Source organism: Opisthorchis viverrini (genome assembly GCF_000715545.1).
Source record: "Opisthorchis viverrini unplaced genomic scaffold opera_v5_275, whole genome shotgun sequence".
In the NCBI taxonomy this organism is placed as follows: domain Eukaryota; kingdom Metazoa; phylum Platyhelminthes; class Trematoda; order Opisthorchiida; family Opisthorchiidae; genus Opisthorchis; species Opisthorchis viverrini.
In genome coordinates this window covers 421,673-448,458 of record NW_008751936.1, presented here as the reverse complement: position 1 = coordinate 448,458, position 26,786 = coordinate 421,673, and the positions used below count along the sequence as shown (strand labels likewise).

At 44.4% G+C, this 26,786-nt stretch overlaps 1 protein-coding gene across 1 annotated transcript in view; it reads right to left on the bottom strand.

The window, feature by feature from the left end:
* Positions 1–14,922, bottom strand: part of T265_14856 (hypothetical protein) — a gene marked incomplete at both ends in the record, with an annotated part of 43,331 nt that extends 28,409 nt beyond the window's left edge. The window contains 2 exons of the mRNA XM_009175550.1: positions 8,561–8,775; positions 14,892–14,922. Of these exons, the coding sequence (XP_009173814.1) occupies positions 8,561–8,775; positions 14,892–14,920 (244 nt within the window). The remainder of the gene's footprint in view (positions 1–8,560; positions 8,776–14,891) is intronic.
* Between the last annotated feature and the right edge of the window lie 11,864 nt (positions 14,923–26,786).

Below are 26,786 nucleotides of genomic sequence, written 5' to 3'. Positions count from 1 at the left end.
AGTATCCCCGCCCTCTTCCCTCCTTCTCGCAGCATGACAGTCAGACCCCGACTGGGGGGCAAAGCTAAACGATTTTTTGTCCCTTCAACTGGGTAAACATTTTTTGTAATGTGGACAGCCTTTAGAATTTTCAAAAGGCATTTCATCCTGTAAGTATAAGCCAGTCTGTGCTGAAAAGCCCACTGTGGATCGACGTTTAATCCATATTCCGAATCACCGGCAGTGTTGATCTGACGAAATTCCAGTGGGGAGTCTCCGACCTGCGGCCTTTCACTTAGTAACTTGAAGAATTAACCGTCCATGTACTCGAGGTTGGACAAAGGGGTTATTAACTCAAACTTGAATACAACATAGAACCATTCAACCTCCAAACACGTGATCCATGGTCACACGTGTTCAGTGGCTTCCCGAGTGACGACCCCTGAGATTGAATTTTCACTCACTGAGTAAACTTCATTGTTCTTCCGAGCTACTTATTGATTGCTAGTGGTATGGACAGATTTTGGAATTTCTTATGAAGGCTTCGTCCCGCAGGTGAAGCTAGTCTATCCGGGAAGCACTATACAGCTGTCTCCCCCTTTTGGAAGTCGCGTCATCTTGGATAGCCCGATATCCTGTCTATGTGCGAGCTAACGACACTCCGGATCAGCTGCTCCTGAGAGAATAGCTCAGTCCAGAGGAGCAGCTGGGAGGCTGCGGGTTCGAGACTCACTGTTGGTGCTTATCAGTTTCATGAGTACAGATTGGCCTCATCTACAGAAGGAAATATCGATTAAGACTTATCAGTTTAGAAGTGACTCATTTTCAAGGTTGACCTCGAGTGACTTACAGGTTGATCCTGTAATTTGATGTAGAACCACTGACATCTAACCAGTCAGAAGGCATCTCAAGTGGCCTTTTACGGTAGGTCTTCCTGGATCATGATAGTGACGTAAATTGACTTTTCAGTGCTACGTTTGGGCAAGTCTCGATGGTGTTTTAGACCAGGTTGCGTTCACAGAGTGAGCAACGATCTTACAACCTACAGTTTGCTGTCATCCAATGTAGAGGAACGCACAGTGTGAATGCCATGTTGGTAGGACACACGTTGGGGCTTTGCGGAATAGATATTTCGTTCATAGTCACACCACTCTCGACTGAACGGTTGTGTTCTTGTTCTGGCGTAATTCTTCCATTGAGTCCACACCAGAGGGAAGTACTGAACTCGAGTTTCGCTCTTATCAGAGCTCATCACCAGTGCATATCTGATGGCCGTGCTGGAATCTGGACCCCGGACAGCTGACATGCGAGGCGATCGTGTTACCACTACCCCACCAACGCACGTTGGGCGCATTTGAATTATCGCGTTTAAACAGGCGAACTTGTTCACACTTGAGCGATGTGATTGGTGTGCCCGACCCACTGAACGACAGAAACATACATGTTCGCTCATTCAGACGTGAGAATTCAGATGCGTCCAACGTGCGCTGGTGGAATAGTGGTAACACGTTCGCCTCGCACGTCAGGTGTCCTGGGTTCGAATCCCGGCACGGCCATTGGATATTCTGGATGCTTGTGTGCTCTCACAAAAGCGAAACTCGAGTTCAGTGCCACACCCCTTTGGTGTGGATTCACATGGATAATTGCGCCAGGACAGGAGAACGACTGTTCAAAACGAGAGTGATGTGAAACTGAACAATACACCTCCCGCAAAACCTCCACATGCATCAACAAAAGTTGTCCAGCCGGGTTCAAGCGTCTGTGGCGCTGGGACGTCCTGACAAGCGAGCCGATCGATCGATACACGTGAATTTCGAAGGTAGCAGTGGGGACTTGCACAAACTTTCACCCACATACCGGTCTCCGTTACTATTTCAGTCGGCTTCTCTAAGGACGTGTCCTAACCTTCAGGTTGCAATGGGGACTTGCACAGACTTTGACCCACATGCTGGTCTCCGTTACCATTTTAGTCGGCCTTTTAAGGACTTGTCCTGACCTCTCACAGGACGACGAAATTTGTCGAGGGCTATTGTAAAAGTTCCATCTATCCATCCACGATGCATCCGAAAACACAGAGCACCAAACAAGTGCATCTATTTCAGTGATCAAACACCGACATTACCTGATCTAGCAAAGTTCTCCTCACTTACGGAGACGTTGATCTGCTTCGAGGTGACAGGGTGAACACAACTTGAGGATGGTCGAAATGGAACGCCTCACTGAAGACATTGAAGCCTCACACAATATACCATGCTTTCTCCTGTTCCATGTGTAGCTGTCCAACTTTAGGGTATTTGAGATGGGTGCACATCAGAGAAGGCATTCATAAAAACCCACTTCCTCGGGAAGAATATGTGCCTGTTTTTAGGCCCTGTCCGTCTTTGCCGCTCCTCAAAACGGCTGTAATCTGGCTCCACTTTGTTGGCAGCTTCTGTTACAGTAGTTGTGTCCACCGTTACTGAGGAAATCGCGGAGCAGTATACTACTTAAAAAGCACGGATTCTAATCATCGACCAGATGTCTGTATCGAAAACGTAGCACTGAAATTGATGATATATTCCTCGTACACATCCAGGTGACTGATTCCCATCATTGTTGCCTGTGAACGCCTTAATCCGAAAGGGCATCCAGCTTTTTTTACGACTAACAGGTCTGAGATATCCCGACATACACAGCCACAGCTGTTTGTCCTTTCTCAGTTCCGGGAACCCATAAACCGTGTCTAACTTCTAGAATGAGTGAATCCAAACACTCATTATAGTTGGGCACTTACGTCAGATTCCTTGTCAACAACATTATCATCATCATCATCATCATCATCATCATCATCATCATCATCATCATCATCATCATCATCATCATCAAAATCATCATCATTAACAGCGTAGCATCATTTTTCAAGCACCCACTTTGCGACGTCTCCAAAGTGAACACAGAGGTAACGCGGCCCCTTCCCTGGGGTTGCACCGACAGCACTCAAAGTCTTCGCAATCGATTTCATTTTCGTCGACGAGGCCAAGATTGACTACCTCTGTGCCTTTGCCAACCTGAATGGGACAAGCGAACACTCGTTCTCTAACTGTCTGGTTGCGAGTTCGCCGGTACTAGCCTACGCGAGCTATGGTTCTGAGACAACGGTTGTCGGACACCTGAAGACGTCTTACTTCCACCGCTTGCACAGGCAACGTCTCACAGCCGCATAACAAAGACAGCCAGTACCGTAGTCTGATGTACACCTACTGTGAGATCAAGAGATATGCAGACTTGTAGTCAGAGATGTCTCAAAAGACCCTAGAATTGGAAGTCCGCGCGTTGATTCCCGGTGTCACACTATTTCCAAAATATGCAAAACGTTCCACAACTTCGAGTCCCTTTTTTTGAGTTTTGCGTGGCATGCTAACCGTGTCCAGAAGCATGACCTTACACTTAATGGACGCAAAGCGTTCATCCAAAAACACCTGTTCTGTCTTCTACTCTTCCATCACGAGAGCGATGTCGTCTGCAATTTCCCATTGACAAGTTTTTTCGCCAGAGGCTATTTGGACAGCAGGGCTTCGGACACCTTCCAGCTTTTGTCCCATTATCTCATCGACCACGAAATTAAATTGAAATGAAGAGAGTGGGCACACCTGACGGATGCTTCTAAAGGAATGTCCTTCCACCATTACCTATCCGGAAGCCTGAGAATGCGAGAAAACCCATTATATTCGCAAACTTCCGTAACATTGCTTGCTTAGTACTCCTGCACTGCTCCGAATGCGCTTTTTGGATGTCTTCTTGCCTTCGTTGGACTCATAGACCTTGTCCGTCGGTTGGTGTACTGAACTGGTTTTGATGACGAGGATGGCGAGTGAGCATTCGTCTGATTTTCACGCTACTCCACGGATTTTCAGGTTGCTCTGAGTTTCCCACTAAGCATTAGCGCCTCACTGAATCTGATTAGTGCTCACTGCCGGCTAACAGAGGACCCTAGGCTCTCATACCATGTTCGAGGCTGAGTAATCCTACGGGTTCTCGCTAGGTTAACAGAAGTTGAGTGAAGTTCACCGTCTCCAGGACGAAAGTGGTGCCCTATCGACCGTAGAGACTCATATGGGAGGCTACGATGTTCGAGGCTGAGTAATTCTACGGGTTCTCGCTAGGTTAACAGAAATTGAGTGAAGCTCACCGTCTCCAGGATGAAAGTGGTACCCTATCGACCGTAGAGACTCATATGGGAGATATATAAATATTTCTCAAATTTGTTGTCTACTCGTGAAATTCTAAGAAATACGAACCAGTAGTCATTATCAGAGTAATTGAATTGAAAATAAACACTATTCCGTTTTGCTAACACCCATACTTGTGGGGTAGAAATTCCCGCTATCTTGACGATTAGGAATGACTGACTGTAAACCAATCAAGGTCACCATTCACGAAGATATTTTATATCGTGTGCACGAGAATGAGAGATACTACTAACAACCATGTGTTGTTTCATCTCCTGCCTTCGATTTGCCGCTGTCAATCTGTATTGTCCGGACAAATGGAACATTTCGCGTGTCCCACCTGTGTGAGTAACGTAGCTGGTGAGTCGAACAATTGATTTTTTGAGGACTACAAACTATTATCCTTTCTAAACAAGGTTTTGTTTGGAGAGAATAACAATGGAATGGAATGTCACGCTGTCTCTGTGGCAGTGTCCTTATTTGGGGAATCGTGGTGGGAGGAAACACCATGAACTTTTTGTAATGTACTACTCATAAGGTTGCTGAAAATTCGTCGAACTTATGAGTAGTACATTACAAGGATATACATGTATCGCGATATCTCGTAGCGATATTGTAGCGACTGAAACATGAGGCGGCCTGGTGCAGCACATTTGGTTGCCTGGAAACATCACAAACGAGAGATTCACCTGGGTTCCGGGTGAGTCTCTCGAAAAACCAAATTAGTTTGCAAATGAGTGTATTTCGCTAACCATGAACTTTGTTCCAATACGTATGTTGTTTTTGTTCATTCTGATTGATTCTCAGAAAGCCCAGAACTGGATGATCTATTTATTTGTCTAGATTCAAGATAGCTTTCTCGGTTTCAGTGCCGAACATGTTTAGAGGACTAAGGTGAAAAACCATGGTCCACAACCGTTTCACGCAAGGATTCTTTCGCAGGCGTCTTCAATTTAGTGACGCAGTGAAAATATCGGGTCCCAGGTAACCTGTCCTGCAGTCTTTCCCATCACTTAGAGTCAACGCATGCTTGGGGAATCTGCCCGGTATGCTTGTTCGTGCGCTGTAATTGAGACAGTGGACTGTCCCTCAAGAAAGTGCTTTCCGTAGATCCCAAAATGTCCCTCAAACGAACATTTTATCACAGGGGGTGAGAAGGTGACCAAAAACAACCGCTTTTAATGCTTTGAGTTGAAGAGATTCCCCCTCATCTTTTGTCAGGATAAACCAGTGTTTTCTTTTTGGTCTGAGGTGAATGCGCCAGTCACTGAGTCTTCTTGAGGGCGATGGTTCAGGCTACATCTTGGTCAATGTGTCTGAAGGTCGTCATAAAAACTGGACTTGGACGAGAATCATCAGGCACGATAATTCCTCTCAGGTTATGGCAACCACGAGAACTATTCAGCTATTCATCCATGTTTTGTCCCCTCCTTCAAGTGAACTACCCTCAGTCGACATTCCAGTTATGAACTGTCCAAGCAGATGATGGTGGACTGTCAGCGAAGACAAGTTAAGCCATGTCAAAATGAAGTCGTGAACACAGATGCTAAGTACACCGGCGGTAGTCACCTGAAAAAGGGCAGCATCAATGACTTGAGCCGATTCCATTCTGGTGCATCTTCTTGGGGGTGAATGAAGCAGCCAGAAAATCGGGTACCACCCGGTTTCAAAGAGCTTGATTTCCGAGGAGGGGTTAAAATGTAGGTAGCATTCTCGGGAGGTTCCATCAAAGCAAAACGAAATGCTTAATACATTCGTCTGCTTACCGCGTTGGTTTTGACAAGAGACTCGTATGGAAACCAGCTGGACCTCTCGTTTATGAAGTGCTGCACCAGGCCGCCTCATGATATTTGAGATATCGCGATACATTGATTCAATGTAATACACTACTCATATGATTGCTGAAAACAATTCGATAGCCAATGACCAGTTCTGACCTTCTTTGGGCTCATTAGGAAGGCTCAGCCCGTAAGATTCCGTTAATCCTACCTTCTACTTGAACCCTAATTGCACGACCCTCATTTGTAAAACATTTCGCTCTTCATGGGATTGAATCCTATCCGCAGCATTAGTACTTTATTCAACCTGAACTGGAAGTAAACGGGGTTCACGGAATGGTTGAAGACAACCTATTCTGTTGCGGTCATTTTAATCGCCGTCATGAAATTCCTGAGAGGAGTTGAATGCAGACAATTTCCGTTGAGTTGACATAACCTGTGGTCAAACTGATACGACGTTCACTCTCTGTGAGGAATCTCCAGGCAAGTAGTACTTTCTAGAAACTCTCTGAATTCGGTGTTCTTCTTACAGACAAGAAAGGTGCAAGAAATTCTTTTGACTCCTACACATTTATAGAAGGAGACACGTCGAAAATATGCCACAGCATTTCTGAGACCATAAACGGAACAGTTGGAGGGGATGAGAACCGCGAATTGCTTAATCTGACTTTGTCAATCTGCTTCGCGTTCACTGGAGAATATTACGAATAAGTCAAAGGAGCGCAAATGGAATCAAATCTTACAGTTGATTGGGAACGTCCCAATGAAAAAATGGGATCAATCTGTGCCACCCAGTATCGAATCAGGCCACAAAGCAAGATGGAAACGGACCAATCAAAACGGTTGAGCAGAAGTTTTGAATCAAAGGCGCACAGCGAACCAACCACATACAGAGAAAAGATACCACAACGTAACTCACATTCCAAGCTGATCACAGATTAGGCGAGACCAACGTGACCAACGGCAAAAAAATAACTGACACCGTCAACTCCAAAGATGAAAAATTTGCAATCTAACTACGAAGCTCGGTGAACCTACCAACAGCCCCTGTGTCATGTTTCTTGGTTCATCCGTGGCACAAAATCACCAGGATAAACAGCTGTGTGTCTGCGTGAATCGTTAATTCATTTCATCAAAACCCTGAGAAGATATACTTGATGAAATGCTAACGTGTACCAGTTTGCATGCTTGTGAACTCTTCTCAATGTCTAGTGCTCACTGATCTGTTTATTTAGAGCGGTACTCATAAGCCTATATTGTAGTTCACCTAACGTCACAGGACAGTTAGACTTTCCACCTACTGAAACATCTTGGAAGATGACTTCCACCAAAGAGAACCCGTTATCGTGTGTTTGGAAGGAAGTGCTTTCCGGTCAAAGCAACTTTAGAGTTTCATTCTAGCGACTGTTATCTCAACGAGTGATTTGTTCCCAGGAATCACTGTGTCCCGGACTTGTTGAAACATAACACAGACACGTGAACCCCAAAGAAGATACAGCCGTGAGCGTCTTCCTCACTCCATCGTTGATGTGTCAAAAACACTTGTACGGCGCTCTGGGTATACATGGTTTTGACTTGAAGATATATTATAAGCGAATTCACCAAAGACGTTTCTTCAGGGTGTCACGTGCTTCTTCCACACTGCGAATTATGCTCAAAATAGCACATTAGAAGGCCGTTTTCGACCTCCCCAGTCCATCTTGGCTCACCAGGGACTTTCTGTTCCAATGCTTCTGAGAACCATGTAATCTTTCCAAATGCTGTACGCTTTGTAGACATCACATTGGGTTGGTCATTCAAATGAATCGTGAGAGGTGAAACAGGTATTGAACATCACCCCCTGTTGACACAAGGCCATGGAAAAAGAGCATCAAGATCCAGTGGAAATTTTCCTCCGGTGTCTGGACAGTTGTTGCTAGGCCCGCAGTCTGCTGATTCTGCGATGCAGTGCACGCTTGCGTTGGAAGTAAAAAGGATTGCTGTTTACTCTAACCTGACTGTGGTTTCTAAACTCGGCATCTTGATTGCGGTGATGAATATTTGGTTTAAATAGACATTGTTTGAAATTGCATGGACGTACCTGACAGAGTCGTTGAAATATGAAGCTCTAGTGTCGTTTGACATGTCAGCAGCTTCCACCTGTTGATTGAAGTACCTGGCTTTCGACAACCTAAGAGACAGCACTCACAATTTTACACAGTTAAAAAGGTGCTGCGCTGAAAAGATTCTCCCACACTATAAGACTCAGGCTTGTCCTGTTAAGATAATGTCGCACGAACCGCGTGCTGAGCTATACTCAACGTAAAAATTAATGTCCTTGATAATTCTTGGAAATGATTTTTGTAAGAAAGAAATACTCAGCGTTATAAGCCAAGGATCGTGAATATGCTGTATAGGCTTGCGGACAAAAAATACTGTTTTTCAGGTTTTGATGTAACTCGAGTAATAAGGAGTGAACTAAGGCAAAGAAAACAATTTTTGAAAACAGCTTTTCTGTCTACAGGCAGCTGGCGAAAATTCGTCTTCCACAAGGATTTTTTGGAAGCCACATGCAAGTTTTATGTTAGTGGACAGTTCAACGGTGGACAAACTCACCTTCACGACTTTCGTCCGTTAAAGTTAGGCAATGAAATTCGAGCCCAACGCCCGATGGAGCCTCACCCGACTCACGTAGACTGGTGATTAGTCTTGTCTTTCCCACCTGTTCACCGCCTAATATGACAAGTTGGGGGCCTGCCGAAGCTCCACATGTTCCGTAGGACTTGTGTCTGTTTTCTGCATTTGCATGAACTTCTTCCAGTAACGATGCCCTTTGAAGTAGAGGAGATAAAAAATTAAGTTAAAAGAATCGAACAGAAATGCTGTAAACTATAGACCGGCTAGCAGTTTGTTCTGGTGCTAATTTGTCAAGCGAACTAGACAAGAGGTAATTATGTTGCAACTGGGCTGAATGCATTCCAGAAGTACAGACCACACAGATCACAAGATCCTCATAGCCCGAAAAGCTGTCTCACATTGCTCTTTGATGTTTTTTGTAGGATTAGAGACCAAACATTCAGTACTAGCTTACAAATCTCCATTTGTAGTGGAGTAGAGTGCTAAAAGGTTGTCCTTGTTGTCTGAGATTGCATTATTATCGGTTTATCAACACAATCCAGTACCACATTGGTCAGTGAGGATGAAGGTCTTTGGTGCGAACAACAGGGTGATCAGATTCTGTGGTCAGGTAGCCGCGTCCACATGATTGCATGACACAAATGAGGGACACGAACCTAAGTTGCGATAGCGTTAGTCAGACGGCAATTTAGGAGTTGAATTTTGGATAAGTATGTGCTAGTTTATCATGGGCCAGCGAGTGTCAGAGGTCAGATTTCGAACAACAATACCTGCAGCCAAATCCGCGCTAACATCATGCCAACACTGTCCGTGAGTGGCATCACAATACCCTTTATCGCCCAACAAATCTAACGGGATTCCACAGTAAAAAGGAATTAAATNCAGTAGAAAGGAGTTAAATGGGACTCAATCAGCAGGAATGACATAATTGGAGGATATGTGTGGGATCTAAAAAGGAGTTCGGGTTTGTGACCACAGACTACCACCCGTTAACCGTGATAAATCCAAAGGCTCAAGGTGTAAAATACTTCTCAGTTTTAGACACTGCTTTCGCGTTGCTCGTAAAGTTGATCCTTAGTTTGTGAGTTATTTGGTGCTCATCTTGTTTAGCAATTTTTCCCACCAAAAACTCAAAATGATCGCCCTCAACTTTTAAACCGAAACGTAGCACACGCTGATAAAATAAGAGAGAAAAGTGAGGGCAAAACAGAAATCTCAGCATCTCAGGAAGGAAAGTAATTCACACAACTGAGGAGTCAACTGAGGAGTCAATCGGCAAGTGACCAGCTAATATGCAGTCCTTGATTCAAGAATCAACGGTACCATATCCTGACCGAGTCACCCTGCTGATCAGTAGCTTGTGGTCGAACGGTTAAGTCTGCAGTTAATAACATGAAGGTTGCTAGTTTGAATTACTCTGAAGATTTCTCTTACAATGTTCTCTTATACAGAGCCCTTCCGCTTTATTAAAACTGCTTGGGCTGACAGCCAGCTTATTTAAACCATGCTAACGTGAGCAGCAAGTTCATTCTGATAATCTGGTAGTGGTCCATGCAATTGTTAAGACACGTAGACCGGTCAGCGGCCTCAAGCTTGCTAGCTTAAAGTTTCACGAGGGCACCAAGAGAGTGAAAATCCTAGAGCAATCCCAACTCTTAAGGCTCTGGTCTACAAGGGTGTATAACACACAAAATCCGATATAACTTGACTGCAATCTGATGGGATGCATCCTTGCAAGGGTCTCAGCCATTCACTTTTTATAACTACCCCACTATTACTGGAAATCCGTAAAGTAAAGAGTTGCAACCGGATTGGCCAAAGTATGCACAGAACGGGGAGTACCAAGCCAACAGCGCTTAGGTTGCACAAGGTATCCAACAGCACTGATACTACGTTAAGTAGATGCTAGCAGCAGACAAAAATGCAAATAATAACCTCTATCAACCCTTATGAATGGAACGTATAAGAAATAAAAAGCATTTTATTGTGTAGAGCTCCTCTGAACATTGCATGCATTCTTGGTTTCCACACATTCAAAAGTATACCGACCATTGGGACAAGTAGAAACCGCAAAAAATATGAGAAGCAAAACATTTTAAAAGTCAGGTTTTGTCGTGTTATGTCAGAGATTAAGAGGATAACTGATGTTTTCGCTACTAAGCGCTTTTTGGTGGCCGCTCTGCTAAACCCATAGGAACATGTAAAGGACTCATCAGGTATATCTGGACTGTAGTTAGCAGATGAAATATCAGGGTGTTTGGACAAGCGTGCAATGATTACAACAAGGTTTTCTGTGTTTACTTGATGACTGCAACCAAAACACTTGACTTATCCGATAAATAAACCTCAGATGCCTACAAGCAGTTAGTTATCAGTGACGTCTGTGACACTGCTTGTGCATGCGCCCACCATATGAAGAACTCCCCACATGCCTTCACCTTCCAACAACCTGCTGCTAACATTTTCAGTTGTCTATTATGGGACTGAAGACTGAGCTAGCCTTTTATACTTCCATGGAAGCGATTTCATAAAACATGACCTGATCCTTATCGGACTTCGTTTTGGAACTGTATTTCTACTCAGTCTCAGTGTCAGTTATCAATGAGTGAACTTTAAACTTCGTGTTACGTTCCGGGGCCGTTGATGAAAATAAAAATTTAGAGGATGGTTAGTCAAAAGCCACCCTCCTTGTTGAATATTTGACTTTGTAATTATTGGGGTGACAAGCATTGCTTCCTACTCCTGATAAATCTCTTCGCGCCGCGAACAAGAAACGTTGACTTTTATGCAACATTTGGACGTGTGCAAAGTGTTTCCTTAAGATTAAGTAGGCAACACAGTGTAACTGTTTTCGCAGGCATTGTGCTTTACGACTGAAGGGTAGCCACTATCAGACCATTTTAAGAAACTGGTGATAATCACCCCATAGTGAAGCCTTACGCGTTTGATTGCCAGACATATAGAATTTGACCAATCAATGGTAGACCAACAGCATGCTCAAAATCACTAAGCCCAAGTTCGTTAACTTATAGTCATATACATTCTATGTCTCGAAGGTCAGAGAATACTGAAATATATTTTGGAAAGAATTCGTAAAGCGGTGTTCACCTTTTCCAACTCTATTGGGATTACAACGTTGTAAACAAAGAACATAATATCAGGAAGGTCAGATTCCTGAAAGCAATTTCAGAACGCCCGGAACCTACTGCTCCACCAAAAGCTCAACTGGAACCCAACTGGAAAGCCGGCAAGCATCCAGGCCAGTCAATCATTCAATCAATTCAGCAAGACCTGATGAGTGTTCCTGCGGCCACAGAAGCACGACCGAATGTGATCAGCGTTCAGGCTTTTCACAGAGGTACGATTAATGTTGATGGGTGATCACTAACGCCTCTCAGACAGCCTGGATCAATGTCAGAAAGTCCCCTTTAAATAGCGTGGGGCCGTTGTAACTTTTGCTCTCGCACTCGCACTCTTACTCACTCGCTTGTTCGGAATACAGCTATTGTCTTCCCTTCTGTGAGTCTTTTCTCTCCGACACTAGGCACTGGAGCGGGTCAGCAGCAGATACCAACAGATCGACGAATCTGCAGATATAACACATATAATTCAAATGCCCTAAGAAAATAACTTCCTGACGGCTGTGTTAACCTATTTCGTAACTGTTGAACGACTGGGTGCTTTATCTAAATATTAATTAAATTTTAAAGCGGGTGACTTTTCATGCATATTGCTTGTGGATGTTATTAGAATGAGACAGCTGCTTGTTCTTGCTCTATATTGTAACAGGATTGTAAAACTATCATGCCAGTAGGTGGTAAGCGTAGATTCAGGATAAGCCTCAGTTACATAAACCAAAGGATGGCAACATATGCTTCTATCAGTGCCCACAGAGACTGTGTAACGTGATCATGGCTATCCTGCAGGTCTAATTGCTAACCCTTCCGTTAGTAGCAGAAAAAGGTACCTTCTGAAGTTAGAATTTCAGTTCAAGGCAATCTGGCTTAGCACAGCAGCGACTTTTGTCAAAGAGAAAAACCTCTAGCACAAAAAGTGAGTAACCGCAGGGATAATTTCAGAGTTGGCCAGCTAAATTTACCTTGGCAGTTGGTTTTGTTTACGTCCGTATACCGCTAAGTTTAAATGAATCTGGAGTTAACCTACAAGTCCTTGATTTGTTTTCTTTATCCTCAGTTGGAAGATTTACAGGAAACCGACGTTTTGCCTTAGGTAGAACAACCACGATTAGGAGCAGCGTTCCAGATGTGACATTTCAAAGGCAGAGCATAATGTGACCCATATGGTGGACTGGCTTTCATGAGCATTTAAACAACTCTCCTGATATGGTGGTCGCCATTTGCATATGGTGCTGTAGGTTTGAATATGGATACAACAATTCTAGGACCTTTGGCTTCTACATATGTTATCGGAAAACGCTCAAAATGTTTGATTCTCAAGCTAAAATGTCCCATAAGAACTGGAGTGAAAATTTTATCCAAGTCCTCTCGTTTTATCGTTGGTGTTGTATGTGTTAATAAGATTTATGTTATCAGAAAACGTGAGGCAATATTTATTTGATTTCACAGGTAATTCATCAATGTGGGTGTTGAATGTCATCGGCTGTGAGAGAAGTCCTTGAAAACTCCCGTGCAACTGACAACCTTAGTCTGATTTCTAATGCACTACTTCCGTGCCACCGCCAACGCATTTCGGCTTTCATTTGCTAATATTCAGTCCCCCTGTTTACTGTTCTCCATGGGCCATTCTTATGCCACACAAAAGAACAAAAACGCTTCTAGGAAGCGCAAAGTTAAATCTGAGAAAGTGAGGTGTATTTTCATTTAAAAGAAGATTATTTTTTAAAATTAGACATAACCGAATCCCGGTGTGTTTCTTGTAACACGGTATTGTCTGACTGTGTCATGTTCTCTGACATACTGCTTGGACCCTTTTGTGAGCATGACAGAACCAACCTTTCAGTTTTATTACATGCAACCCGACCCACTCTTCCTGGAGTTTTAATTTTTTCGCAGTTCTTGGTGGCTGTCTTGGCATAGGAGGTGTTTGGCGAGTAGTCTTTCTTATGCCAAATTTCTATGCTATATTAAGGGTTAACTACCGCACACTCATATTGATTTTAGGTGGTTACAGGTACATGGTCAGTTAGCACGTTAAATTTTCATCACTCCAAATAAATCATACTTTATACGTTATCCTACACACCTTCTTAATTTAATGGCACACGGTGAAACGTTTTCTGTTTTTGACATTTTTGTTGTACCTGTTGATGCTAATGACCTTTGGTTAGCCAAACAATAAAACAGACAAACGGACACCAAACCGTAATATTTACCGGGAGACAATGTTGGACTCGCCTTCTGCTAACTTATTTGTGTCAGTTTGTCGTGTATTTTTTCAGAAAGTCCTGAACAGCGTGTTCGCCTTCAGTTATCCAATACCGCGTTAACGAACACATCTATTACCACGACCTTTAGATTTTTATTACCCGTGAGAATTTCGTGAAAGTTTCTGTATGATTTCAATTAAAATAGCAACCTCAAGTTGCTTTATGTGCATTGCAACAGTGCTTTGTTCCAAATGCACTCCACATTTGCCTGATTTATAACGTTTTTCATTATGTAACCTCCTGTGGCTTGCTTTGTTTCTACATGCATAAGATGCCACTGTTGACGACACATATCAGTTATACCTAAAGCGCCATCCAAATACATAACTACACAGTACTAAATGAGACACTTATTGTTCGAGGAGAGTTATCACAAGAGAAGAGAACGAGAAATTCTTTGTGAGGTTGTACTTATCACAACAGCCCGCGTTAACATATGCGCACACATGTACTTGCATACATGCTGTAGCATGACAAGTGTGTCCCTTCTACCGAACTCTGTTACAAGCCAGTGTTAGCTCACCATCACTGTCACCATTCGTTGTCGCCTGTAACAGGGCTACGCCATCTCAACATGCATACACAGGGCACTTCCGTGATTTTTAGAGAGCTAACTCGGAGGGGGGTTATGTTACATAGGAATTATATATGATTTGAAGTTATAATACACTAAATATTGTACAGGGACCACGATCATTGGTACACAGCACGTCACACCACACTCTGTGGCGTTTTATCCCCTAGACAAGTCAACTAGCAGGTATGAAAGCTGGTATGAAGAACTTCAACATTCATCAGATGTCCTCTGCAATAGCTAGCTTCAGATACACCGCGAGCAAAGTCTCTTATATAAACTTAATGTGGAAAATATCCTGAATAGTCTTGCAAAAACTATCACTTTACCAGATGCCAACTTTTGCTTCTTCGTTATCGCGCATTTTTACGGTTAAATGCGCGGTCAACTCTGGTGTGACCTAGACATATGCAACCATTGCAATAGCTCAGCTCACGTCAGTTTGTTATGGTTGGATATTGAAAGCAGACAAAATACCTCTGATCAGTTTCTTTGTACGACAAGGAAAGAACGATTGATCAGAGGGCTTTAAGCTCAAGCGTAGCACCTACGTAAATATTGTATGAAGACATATTGGGGACATTGCTGGTAATCGCCAACCGGCAGTACGTCCGTCGGAAATTTGGTCACAGCGGAGTTGGTTTTCCGCTCTGAAATGCAAGTGGAAGGCAAGCTGATTACGCGTAACAACACCTTATGTACGGAAACAAATTTCATGCCAAACTATCATCGTGGTATCACATGCCAAACCGGCTCCTTGTTCGTTTGCTCCATCCCTTTTCCAAATTCCGCTTGGTGCTGCGGACCGCGCCAAGGCTTTCCTCAGTGAACACGAATGCGTCGGGGGTAGTGAGTCTCAGTTTGTTGAAATAAAATGTTATCAGCCTTGAGTAGAATGACGATGTTCTCTCAATACCTATCTTTGGCATTCCAAACATGTTTGTGTTTCAAAACGCCACACTACTTCAGATAGCGGTCAGCAGCTTAACATTGAGCGTTCTTCATATCGTTCCTTCAGCATCTGAAATGATTGCATTCACTCGTGTTTCGCCTCACAACAGAAGAGTGCGTGCTTCTTTATCCTACCCATGTTCTCTTATCCGTGGCGTTATTCAACATGTTTGACCTCCGTCAGCGATTACTCGCTTTGTTTAGTTAAGCACGGGTTGTCAACCCTTCCTTACAACTGACTAATGCTCCTCTGCTGCGTACTCCGTAACAAAGCTTTATTCGTCGAGAGCTATGTGTCGCAATTTTCTCAGGTGGCTCTTCCAGAGCTTCACTCCGTTATTTTTCTGTATACATCGTATTCATATGGGTTCGTCGTGGTCAGGTCTTTTTCAACTTGTGATCCGACCACCACTATCGCGTGCTGCATATGGTCAGGAACCTCAGAGTGTACATCGTGTAGCGGGGTACTTGCAGTTCTAGAAGCTAACCCATTCGTTTCAAATACTGAGCTTATTTTCTTGCTGTGATGCGGGTGATGTTTTTTTAATGATCTCTGCATCATCGGACGACAAGATCGGCATTTTTCCTAGTGTCAAGTGTGATATGGTGGAAGGAGTAAATGTTTCCATTTTTAATGCTGATGTCATCTATTGATCCAAATACTTGGACTCTGAACAAGAACGTGGATCGCCTCTTGGTGTTCTACTAGGTAGATGGCTAGATGTCACTTAGATTTCCGAATTATACCCGGGGCGTCCACAGAAGAGGTAAGAGACATTCCGCGAAAATTCCCACCCAAAACACCCTGTCTGATCCTGAGCTACAATTATCCAACTCACGATCGTTTCGAACAATTAGCGCGAGCACAGGCTGTCAAATGATGAGCCTCTGAGACGGAAAGAATTCCATTCTGTTTAGTCCAACGTGGGGTTGATTGGTTGCAAAGTTCGGTGTGGTACATTCTTCGGTACGTGTTTTTGAGCCACTTGTCGCACACTATTACGACCATTTCCCATTAATCGTCAACTGTTTATTCATAGCGCGGCGGACGTTGTAGGTAATGCGATGGAACACTGCAAACCTCCTCCATTGCTGTCTCTTGTCTCCTGTCACGTCTCATTTTTGGATAAAAGGATAAGGGGCCGGTGTATAGCACCTACTGCAATAGCATACATGTGCGTCGATAACTCTGGGGTGTAAGGTTTTTGAACAATGACGTAGTAGCTTGCCCCACCAAGCAAGCTCTGCTTACAACATGGCCGTTATGGATAGCAAGTAAGGAAGTGTGCCGGACGTTACACTTGAAAATGTTTAAAGACTCCACTGCGGTGGAACGGCGCAGGTGGCTGTTGAACGTGACCACACCAGTCGGCCACCCCAAATATTTATTCTGTGCAGCTGGCAGGCGCAGTAAAACTGAGCTCTTTGTCGACACCAAGCGTAAGCGAATGAGGTGTTGCAAGATCCACTAAATGTTGGAGTCAGCAAATTCTTCGTCTCGCGTAATGTTCCACGCTCGCATGCTGGGGAACCACCATGGCCGTCGAAGTCACAAACCCTCAACGGCATTCAGAGACGTTTATGCGTCTCGATATTCCTGTGCCAATAAATCAAATCACCTTTGCCGAAAACCTTCGAGAATGCTCAGTGCCAATGACGATAGAAGGCAAGTCGCGCGTGTTCCCTGTTTCACACCCAAACGTCCGCTCTCTATTTTTCCGACCGTTTCAACAAGACCCTTCCAGACTATGGTATGATGTACCATACCAGCAGAACAACCAGTGTTGAGGTGACTCCACTGGTGTACGCGCATCTCAAAAGTCCTGCTCCATATGTGGTAAACACTAAAATTTCTCCAGCTGCTCGGCACCGGTGTTATCAGCTCTTCTGAGTGGCTGCGGGGGCCCTCCGCAGTGGGTCGTGAATCTTCCGAGTGGCTGCGGGGGCCCTCCGCAGTGGGTCGTGAAAAGAAATTTATTTGGTAGCATTCATGTGGAGACAGTTCTTCCAAAATATTATCGTGAATAAATGGCCACACCCCAGGCTATCTAGAAGACCGCTATCACCATTACATTCGGCTGCTTCAGATCTCTTCGAAGGCTAGCCGATTTGTGAACCTTGCTTAAGCCGTTTTGTTGCATTACATACTCTAATATCCGTTTGTTGAATTTTGTCCATTCGTTCTTGGATGGAAATTCAGCACAAAAATCCTTGTGACTATGTGATCCCGTCAGCAAAACTCGGTCACGTCAAGTGCCACTAAATGCCAGCTAACTGCATCCCGCAGTCCATTTTTGACCATGTTACCGACTTCTGTGCAGCAGGCGTGCTGAGGTTAAATGCTATTTGTGTGATTCCTGTACGATATATGCTGGCTGACCTCTGGAGTTTCCTTTCTAATGAGGACTTTATTCGCTTGATCAGACAGATTTTTATGCATGACTTGTGCATCACTACGAAACGTCAAAGCGGTTAGCGTCGCCGATGCTATTTAACTGCCTTTAATGCGGTTGAAGAAGCTAACATCAAAGCAGGTCCGCTTTGTGAGATCAGGCACCATTAAGCATCACAGCTCTAGATGCTGCTGTAGGTGGAGCGCTTCGATCAGGCCTTAGTGATGCCCATCATTCGAACCCTTTTTTCCGACACCTAAATAAGCTACAGCATCTGACAACATACTCCGCTTTCGGCGCTCACGACACTCCTGCAGTATCAGACCATTCAGGACAGTCAGTGACTATGAGCTCTTCACACATCACGCCTGCTTCCTTAAAAGATAATTGTTCATCTAAGGAGATATTACACTAAAACTTCACCTTGCAGTTCACGGGCAACATCCAGCTTATCTCCGATGCTGATAAAGTCACCTCTGTAGCCTTTTCGCTCACCATGGCGTTGACACCCAATCACTACATGGCGACGGAAGGGTTTAGATGATCCTCTCATCCACGTCCCCGCAGGTGTAGAACACAACCTTTCATAATGCTGACGAGACGACATCCTATGACAAGTCACCGATATCCCCATTCCAGTAGTTAGCGAGTTATTCACCATGCATACTTGAGTTCTCGCGCTGTCATCCTCAGCCTAACCACCGCTCATCCATCCTAGCGCTTTGTTAGGGGTAGCTAAACGGCAAATTTCTTCAGCTGAATCTCTTGTTTGATTACAGGCGAAATGGGTGTATTTTGCCAACTTTGTTCGATTTTGTTTCAAGGACAACATAAAGTTGACGTAAATTAGGAGACTGCGCCTACCTGGTCAGCCCCAGGAAGGGCGAAGCTGGTCGTGGGCTGTCGACAAATTTTCAGCAACCTTATGAGTAGCCCATTACAAACTTCATGTGTGCTACTCTAAGGTGTCTATACTTAAGTAAGAATAGTATACAATACATAGAACGAGAATCAAATATTCTTGAGATAGTTTACCATGATGAATAAAAACGTAAACATCTCAGAAAAGCTTTGTACTTTCTTACCAAAGGCGGGCACAGAAGATCAACTAACTCCTTTGAAAGAGGGATAAATGATGGAAATCAAGCATGGATCCAGCTTCATAAAGAAATTCAAACGGTCGTTGAAAATAATAACCATGATNAGCTTGCTTCATAAAGAAATTCAAACGGTCGTTGAAAATAATAACCATGATGTGTGGATTTCTGGGGTGAGCAGATCCTGTTGAGAATGGAGAAAACATCGAGTTTGACCACAACCGAAGCTCACCTTGCTGAATATTATAAGCGGTCTGATTGAAGACGAGATACTGAAAAGCATTGGCTACATGGAAATGGTTAATGAATTACATTTCGAGTTCTATTGGAGTCACAGTAACGGCGGACTGTCAGCAAAAATCATACAAAAATTCTAGGGGCGAGATCGTTGGGCGAGGTATTTCAATTCTGAGGTCGTTAGCATAAACAGTCAGGGTACCTTCAGTAGGACTTCAAAGGAGTGATATATCTTCATCACGGCTGTGGTAGCATGTAGATAGGAGGCGATGAATATCATGTTTGAAGTGTTTGGTGGCATAAGATTGGTAACTGGATTTGCTGAGCGAGAGTGATGGTCTTAATACAGGCAGTCTATTGCTGTATATTTCTAAAACTTGGTTTGGGCGCGGATAAGCACTCTTGTCCTCCGAGTAGCATTGGATCGCCGTCTGCCGAGAGCAGAACTGGTGCTAACGACTAATGGGCTTAATGTGCGAGAGGACGCAGTGCTCGAGACTGAACTGTCTTTTGGGGTACGAATAATGTGAACAATGTGAATATAAGGATATTTAGAGAATGCAGAAAGTTTCTTGAAAGCGTGACAGGGTCTTCCCGGATGTCTTACCGGATGTCCGGTAACGTGAATTTGCCTGAAGCTTTCGTGAGCCAGGTGAGACCTAGTAGTTCATTTGCTGTGGTATGATGAATTACGTTGTTCACCTGTATGCCGTTGATAGGACGTGGAATCTACTTGATTTGCTGGACATACGCTGTAAACAAATGTGGTTTTAAAGGACGAGATGGGGATTGGTGGCGTTGGGGGTTTTAGCATGGGCGTTGGAAATTGTGTGGGACGGGAAAAAGCGTACTAGGAACTTAGGTTTAAATGATAGGTTTTGGCAGGTATTATAAAGCCGTTTTTGTGACTAAAGATTGTTTTTTTTATATCTGGTATGGCGGTAGTAGGTTCGTCGACCACCCTGTGCCCTGTTGCGAAAGTTGCTCGCCCACACTGATCACGTTTGGTTAAATCGGCGGAGGCATGTTCGATGGCGCGGTTTCCGTGAGCGCTAAAGTTGGAGGGTTTTGAAATTTGTTCCGTTTCATTGAATCGCAACTTCGGGGATCCGTACCGACCTCTTTTCTGTCTGCTTTACTGATGAGATGATGACTTAGCTCGAGAGCCTTGTTGAGAATACCCAAAAGGCCTAGCGATATATCGCACATGATTTTGATGAATTACGTCAAAAACACTGCCAAAGTGGTTTCAGGGTTTCTTTTATGTGCTTGAGATATATGGATTTCGATAAGAAAGAAAATACTCGACCAATTGAATTGGTGGGATAGGACTAACAAGTGGCCACTGCCCGCACACAAAAGACTGACCGAAACTGCTTTGTGAGAACGTTAAGCTGAGTGCCTGTGTTGTCCTTCTGTTCAACTCAGAGTTTTGTGAGCGGAGGCACCATGCATTCGTATTGAAGTGCTATATACAATTTCGGAAGGTGACCCCCATTGGTGTCTAATACAGAGTATATGTTTGCCGGCCAGTGCCGGTATATTCAAATAGTTCGGTCAGCCATATCAGTGGAAGGAAGAAGGCCGTTTCAACGGTGTTGTTTATTGGAAAACACTAACTGAATAGTTACAGATAACTGAACAGGAAAGCAGAACTTGCATGTGCATCTTAATTCTAAAAATTGTGTATCCATCTTTTTCTGAAACAGGTCTTCCTGAACTGCCATGGATACTCATCGACTATCACGAAAACGTAAACGAAAGTTACAAAGAGATTCCACAAATTCCGTAATAAATCTCGCTTTTCAATGGACGCGAAGCAGACTTTCGACAAAACCTCATACTACTTTCCGTTAGATCAGCTCCAGCATCTGGTCTGTTTGGCCGCTCTTCGTGTGCATCATGACATTTACGAAGTTCAGTCCCGTTCGCCCTTTACGCTCCCCTAACTCCTTGAGTTTTGTTGACGTTCCTCGGCGGTCGGTGACGAAAAACGGATCTTGCCACCGGTTTCCCAACTCCCTCGAGCCCAGCCTACTCCCTTCAGGATTCTGGTGATCCTTCCACTTTACCTTCGCATCTATTGGAATGGTCGTGTATTTCTACTCGCCGTTTTCCGTCTAGTCGAGCTTTCTTTCTTCTGTCTCGTTCCTTTGGAGACAAGCGTGTTGCCGGCCGCAACCCAATTTTCTGATCAACCAAAAGGCGCGGATTTTGATCGTACATCAACATAAACGGGGACTTGGTTAGCTGTATGGAAAACGATGAGCTAGCAACACAATTGGCAAGTTCACCTCCCATCACCTCCTTTTGTCGCCAGCCACTTCTTGATCGTTCGATTATTACGTTAGGTTAGGTCATTTGTTTGATAGTGATATGGTGGCACCGTAAGTCGTCTGATACCCAGTTTTTGCAAGCAATTATTACACTCTTCGCTCTCGAAGCAGGGTCGCTGATCGGTTTGGATCATTTTGGCACCTCATGGTTGACCACGATGTGGTGCATTACTACTGCACTGATTGTCGTCGCCTGTTGCTTAGGCGTGGCTGCCGCCTCAATCCACCGCGACAAATGTTCTGTCATTATCACGATATATTGGTCCCCGCTAGTTGTCACAGGAAAGGGACCCAAGACGTCAACGTACAACAACTCGCCGATTTCTGAGACAGGAATAGGTTCCATGGGATGAGCTGCCCCGTCGTGTCCCCTTTCATCAGTTGGCGCTGCTTACAGGACGCGCATTATTCGTTACCTCATTTCTCATCCATGGCCAGTAGGCGCCCTGACGAAGTGAGTCGTACGTCTTGGCGCACCCAGTTTGTGCCATCTCCTCTCACTCGACTATAAGCTTCTGTCTCAAGACGTGAGATATCACGGAAATCACAGCATCCAAATCGGTGGCGTTACAGGTATTTATGCCAGCTTACTTCAGGCTCAGCCGATCAAAGTGGCTCTTGAACGTTTACAATTCCTTGTCTCCCTCTCCGTTTTCAGTTCTTCTCCCATCCAACAAGGTGGCTATAACCTTAGATAACACAGGTTCCTGCCGTTGGAGTTGCACCAACCTTCCGGGGTCTAGTTCGGCAACGAGACTATTTTCTCCAATCACGATCCTGGGGGCCTAATTTCCAGCGTCTTGTCTTGACAGCCAATGAGTTGAGTGGTTCTCCTTCCCTGGCACGTGCTGGATCGTGAAGTATTATTCTTGCAACCAAAGTACTCAGTGTGCGAGCCTTACGCGAGGACCCCTGGAGGTCCCGATCCACTCCAGAGGTTTGTCCATTCGGCGAGATCCTTACCAACCACCGCCGGAAGCGACAAACGGCTCTGTTGAGTGATTGGCGCGTAGTTGGGTTTCATTGCGGCAGACGATATGCCTTTGGGCATGCCACATATGCCTCTCCAGATAGGGGAAAATAGTGTTGTTTCTGTGCTTTCCGGGTGTGGTAAATGTAGACAGAACAGATGTTGACGCAACAAAACACATCGGGGAAGTTTTTTAAAATGCCTGACATTCAGCCTGTAGATACCAGCTGTAAACCTTCCTGAAAACGAATGGCATTCGTCACGGACGTTTAATAATGTATGCCTTCGCACAGAGCGAACAGTTTGCCACTATGAGTAAACTGTTTGACTTATTCTAGAAAATAATGGAGGAGAACTGTCAAGTTAGGGCTTTCGTCATGTAGTAGTTAGCGGCGGTAATACGGGCTGAAAGTGTTATGTTCGGTTGTGACATAATGCTACGCTATTTCGTATTGGAAAATCCATCAGTAACGCGTGTATATTATACGATATCCATGAATTTAGTTCAGACACCCTGCAGACAGCCGGCATATATTCCACCGTAACGCCCACTTTGACAGTGCCATACAATGAGTATTTTGTTCATTATAATACAAGCACAGATTTCTACAAGATCTGTGAATTCTGCACTTAAGAACCGGAGAACTGTCAAGTTAGGGCTTTCGTCATGTAGTAGTTAGCGGCGGTAATACGGGCTGAAAGTGTTATGTTCGGTTGTGACATAATGCTACGCTATTTCGTATTGGAAAATCCATCAGTAACGCGTGTATATTATACGATATCCATGAATTTAGTTCAGACACCCTGCAGACAGCCGGCATATATTCCACCGTAACGCCCACTTTGACAGTGCCATACAATGAGTATTTTGTTCATTATAATACAAGCACAGATTTCTACAAGATCTGTGAATTCTGCATCTTAAGCACCCGTGGTTCGCCTATTACCTTACTGCCCACTGTTTGTATATCTCTCGAACATGGGTTGTACGCTCACGGTCCAGATAGGTTCGCTTTGTTTGCGTGACCAACAACCGTTCGGAAATTGCCAATGTTCAACTTAAAGACCGAGTGCATCACTCCGACACGGTGGAAACCGCCATACGGAACGGCATGCCATCTGGCTCACGCGGGAAGTTGGATACCTAGCTGCATGTTGGTCCCCTGCGTCAGTTAGGTTCGTTCAGCTGTCTGATATGACTGGCGTCGTGTTTTTCCTTTCGCAGGTTATAATGCAACACTACCGTTTAACAACGAACATGCACTGTTTTTCCGGCAGCAATGGACGCAGCTTCCGCGATGTTAAGTCTTACTGGTAATCGGAGAGTAAAAATTATCCACAGAGGTTGAACCCCTAGGTAATTTGCATTCACAAGGGCCATCTGGAATTCGGAATGTTCAACGAATTATTTCAGCTGTAAAACTATCGGAAAGTTCCGTCCATCGTAAATGAGTTAGCTTTTTCCGCAGTTTGCGATTTCTGATTACATTACGTAACATATTCATACGAAACGGTAGCCACTGACCTTGAAGTTTCGCTCACTTAAACAACCCATCAAGGTAGATGAACTGCACAATAATTCGTTATACATAGATATTCTACGCTATAAAATGGCAACCCTGAAAGTGTCGTGATTTTATGAAATCAGTTTCACTGTAGGGACACTGAGAGGCGCAGCACAGAGTCACTAATGAACCCCACGAAAGAACCAATTAGCTGTAACACACTTTCGGTATCTAGCTACCTATCCACGCAGTCTAAACAAGCTTAAACAAAAGTAGTCAAGATGCAGAGATTTCTTTCAAGCCACGGACCAGGCGGTCAATAAGTTTGTGAACTTTGATGTGATTTTCTGTCATGTCCAAATTTTAGGTTATAAAGGTTGTGAATATGTAGCCTAAAACCTTGCTATCACCTGGTGCACGAAAGGGCACAAACTTGCGAAAACAAAATCAATAAGTATCGGTTGATCTCCTGGTCGAAAAAGTTTGGCGCTCGTTATCTGCTGCCAAATTGCTGTCGACTTATCCCTCATGTCGATGTTTTTCTATGCAGTCATGCCTCATGTGATACACATGAGTAGTCCAGCAACCGATGAAGGTGCTAGATCCACAGAATATGGGCTTTGATATGAGGGTCGGATTGAGGGACAGATTTAGAAGCTAGTCTGCTCTGAACCAAAATGACTTTCAGGTGGTGCCTCTTGTGAATTGGGACGCCATACTTGAACAACTGGACGAGTTCCCTTAATAAAACTTTCTAGCGGGAGGTAAACATTTGTGCATCAGAAAATCCTACCTTCAACTTAACTACATGTCCAGAACTCTCCGCAACCGGAACTTTATGTTGTTACCATCCCGGTGAATCATATTTTTATGCCGTAAATGTGACTGTCAGGAAAAGTGGCAGTCCTGTGTAAGAAGGTGCCAACTGGAATGTGACTGTCAGGAAAAGTGGCAGTCCTGGGAAGGTCGAAAAGAAGCCCACGACGTGTCTCGGATTCGAACCGCCAACACGCCGTCCGCTAGGCTGAGGCCTATCCCACTTGTTCACGGAGGGAAGGTAATGAAGGGTGTCGTCCTGTGCTAAGCCGCCAGGCCTTGTATAGAGCAGTCGTAAGTTCGTGTATGGATCACGTGACTCGGACAAGTCAGTCATTTTATTGAGTATGGTTTGCGCATAAATCAACTACTGCTTGGAACTGTGTGAGTTCTGGATAATGTCTGGACTTTTCGCGATGGATAAGACAGTGGCTAGATCTTCCAGCGACATGTCAGCGTCTAAGTGAATTGCCACCAGTAGGACGCACAAGGATCGAGATATCACCGGGTTCCTCTAGTCTAGCTAAAAGCAATCAGGACACTTCGGTTAGTTTGGGACCGTGTACATCCTGTTCAGTAATTTTGAGCCTTAACAGCTAAGCTTTCGCGAGCTCTTGGTGGCTGTAAATTAAAAGATATTAGTATTTCTGCCGGGCAAATTCCTTCTTGACCTTGACAAACGCACCGATGAAGGCCGGCTTTTTGTATGCATCCAACCGGAAAAGGTGACCTTAGATCTGGAGAAGAGACCTATACCAGTTATGCCTTCTGAATACCCACCCGCAGTTTGCGCGGAGAGTAGCCTTTCGACAGAGTAAACCGTAAATCCAACCACGATCCGATAACATGGACCAAACGAAGTCGGTAAACACGAATGAATAGTGCATCAAAAGCGCACCTTAGGACAGCTTTTTCGCCGCCTCGCTTACGGTTCGAAAACTAAAGGCTGCAAATACCGGGAAACGCCGTGTGATTAGCAGGAGTGAAGCCGAGACGTGAGCGGTGGTGTACAACTGACCGATGACTTGCGTGTACAACCGGGATGCCCACGAGTTGATGCTAAGTAAAGTGACCGTCGAATGGAGTGAATAAGAGCATCATAAGGAAGGATGCTCGGGAAGGATATCTCAGCACATTTTTTCTCTCTAGACCAGGGTCTCTAGCAGACAGAATGGAACAGTAATTGTGGAGAAAATTGCTCCAAATCGCTTACGTTGTGCAGGGTGAAAATTGTTACTGCAGTTGTCGGATTCGTAAATCGGAACAGCCGCTACATAGAAGATTCGCTTGAGCTCGGGGTCACTCAGTACCAGGGTCTCTAGCAGACAGAATAGAACAGTAATTGTGGAGAAAATTGCTCCAGATCGCTTACGTTGTGCAGGGCGAAAATTGTTAATGCAGTTGTCGGATTCGTAAATCGGAACAGCCGCTACATAGAAGATTCGCTTGAGCTCGGGGTCACTCAGTGGAAGGTCTTAACCCGACGGTGGCATCTAGGCTACTCTCGACTAGACTTGAGCAACCTGAGATCCCCATACTTCTTCCTGATCTCGTGGCAGCTAGGCTTCAACAGCTGGACCAGATTGATTGATTGCTTATATTGGTTGGTCATCCATCAGGTTCGCGAAAACTAACTGTGCATGCTAATTCTATATAGATATTTCATGCATACTTTCTGATGGTATATTGTAAGTACTACTCAACATTATTGCTCATGAGATCAGTGGATTAACAGTAGCCTGTACCGCACCACTTTGGCTGAGTACCGACGGGCAACCCGCAGAATTTTTGCATGTTGTCAAACTCTGAGTAGTGCAGATTATGGTGAAGATGGAAGGCAATGATGAATGATGCCAGAACCTCGATTCCGGGAAGGTGATTGGTGCTCATGTACACTGCGTCGTTGCCGTATTTAGGCA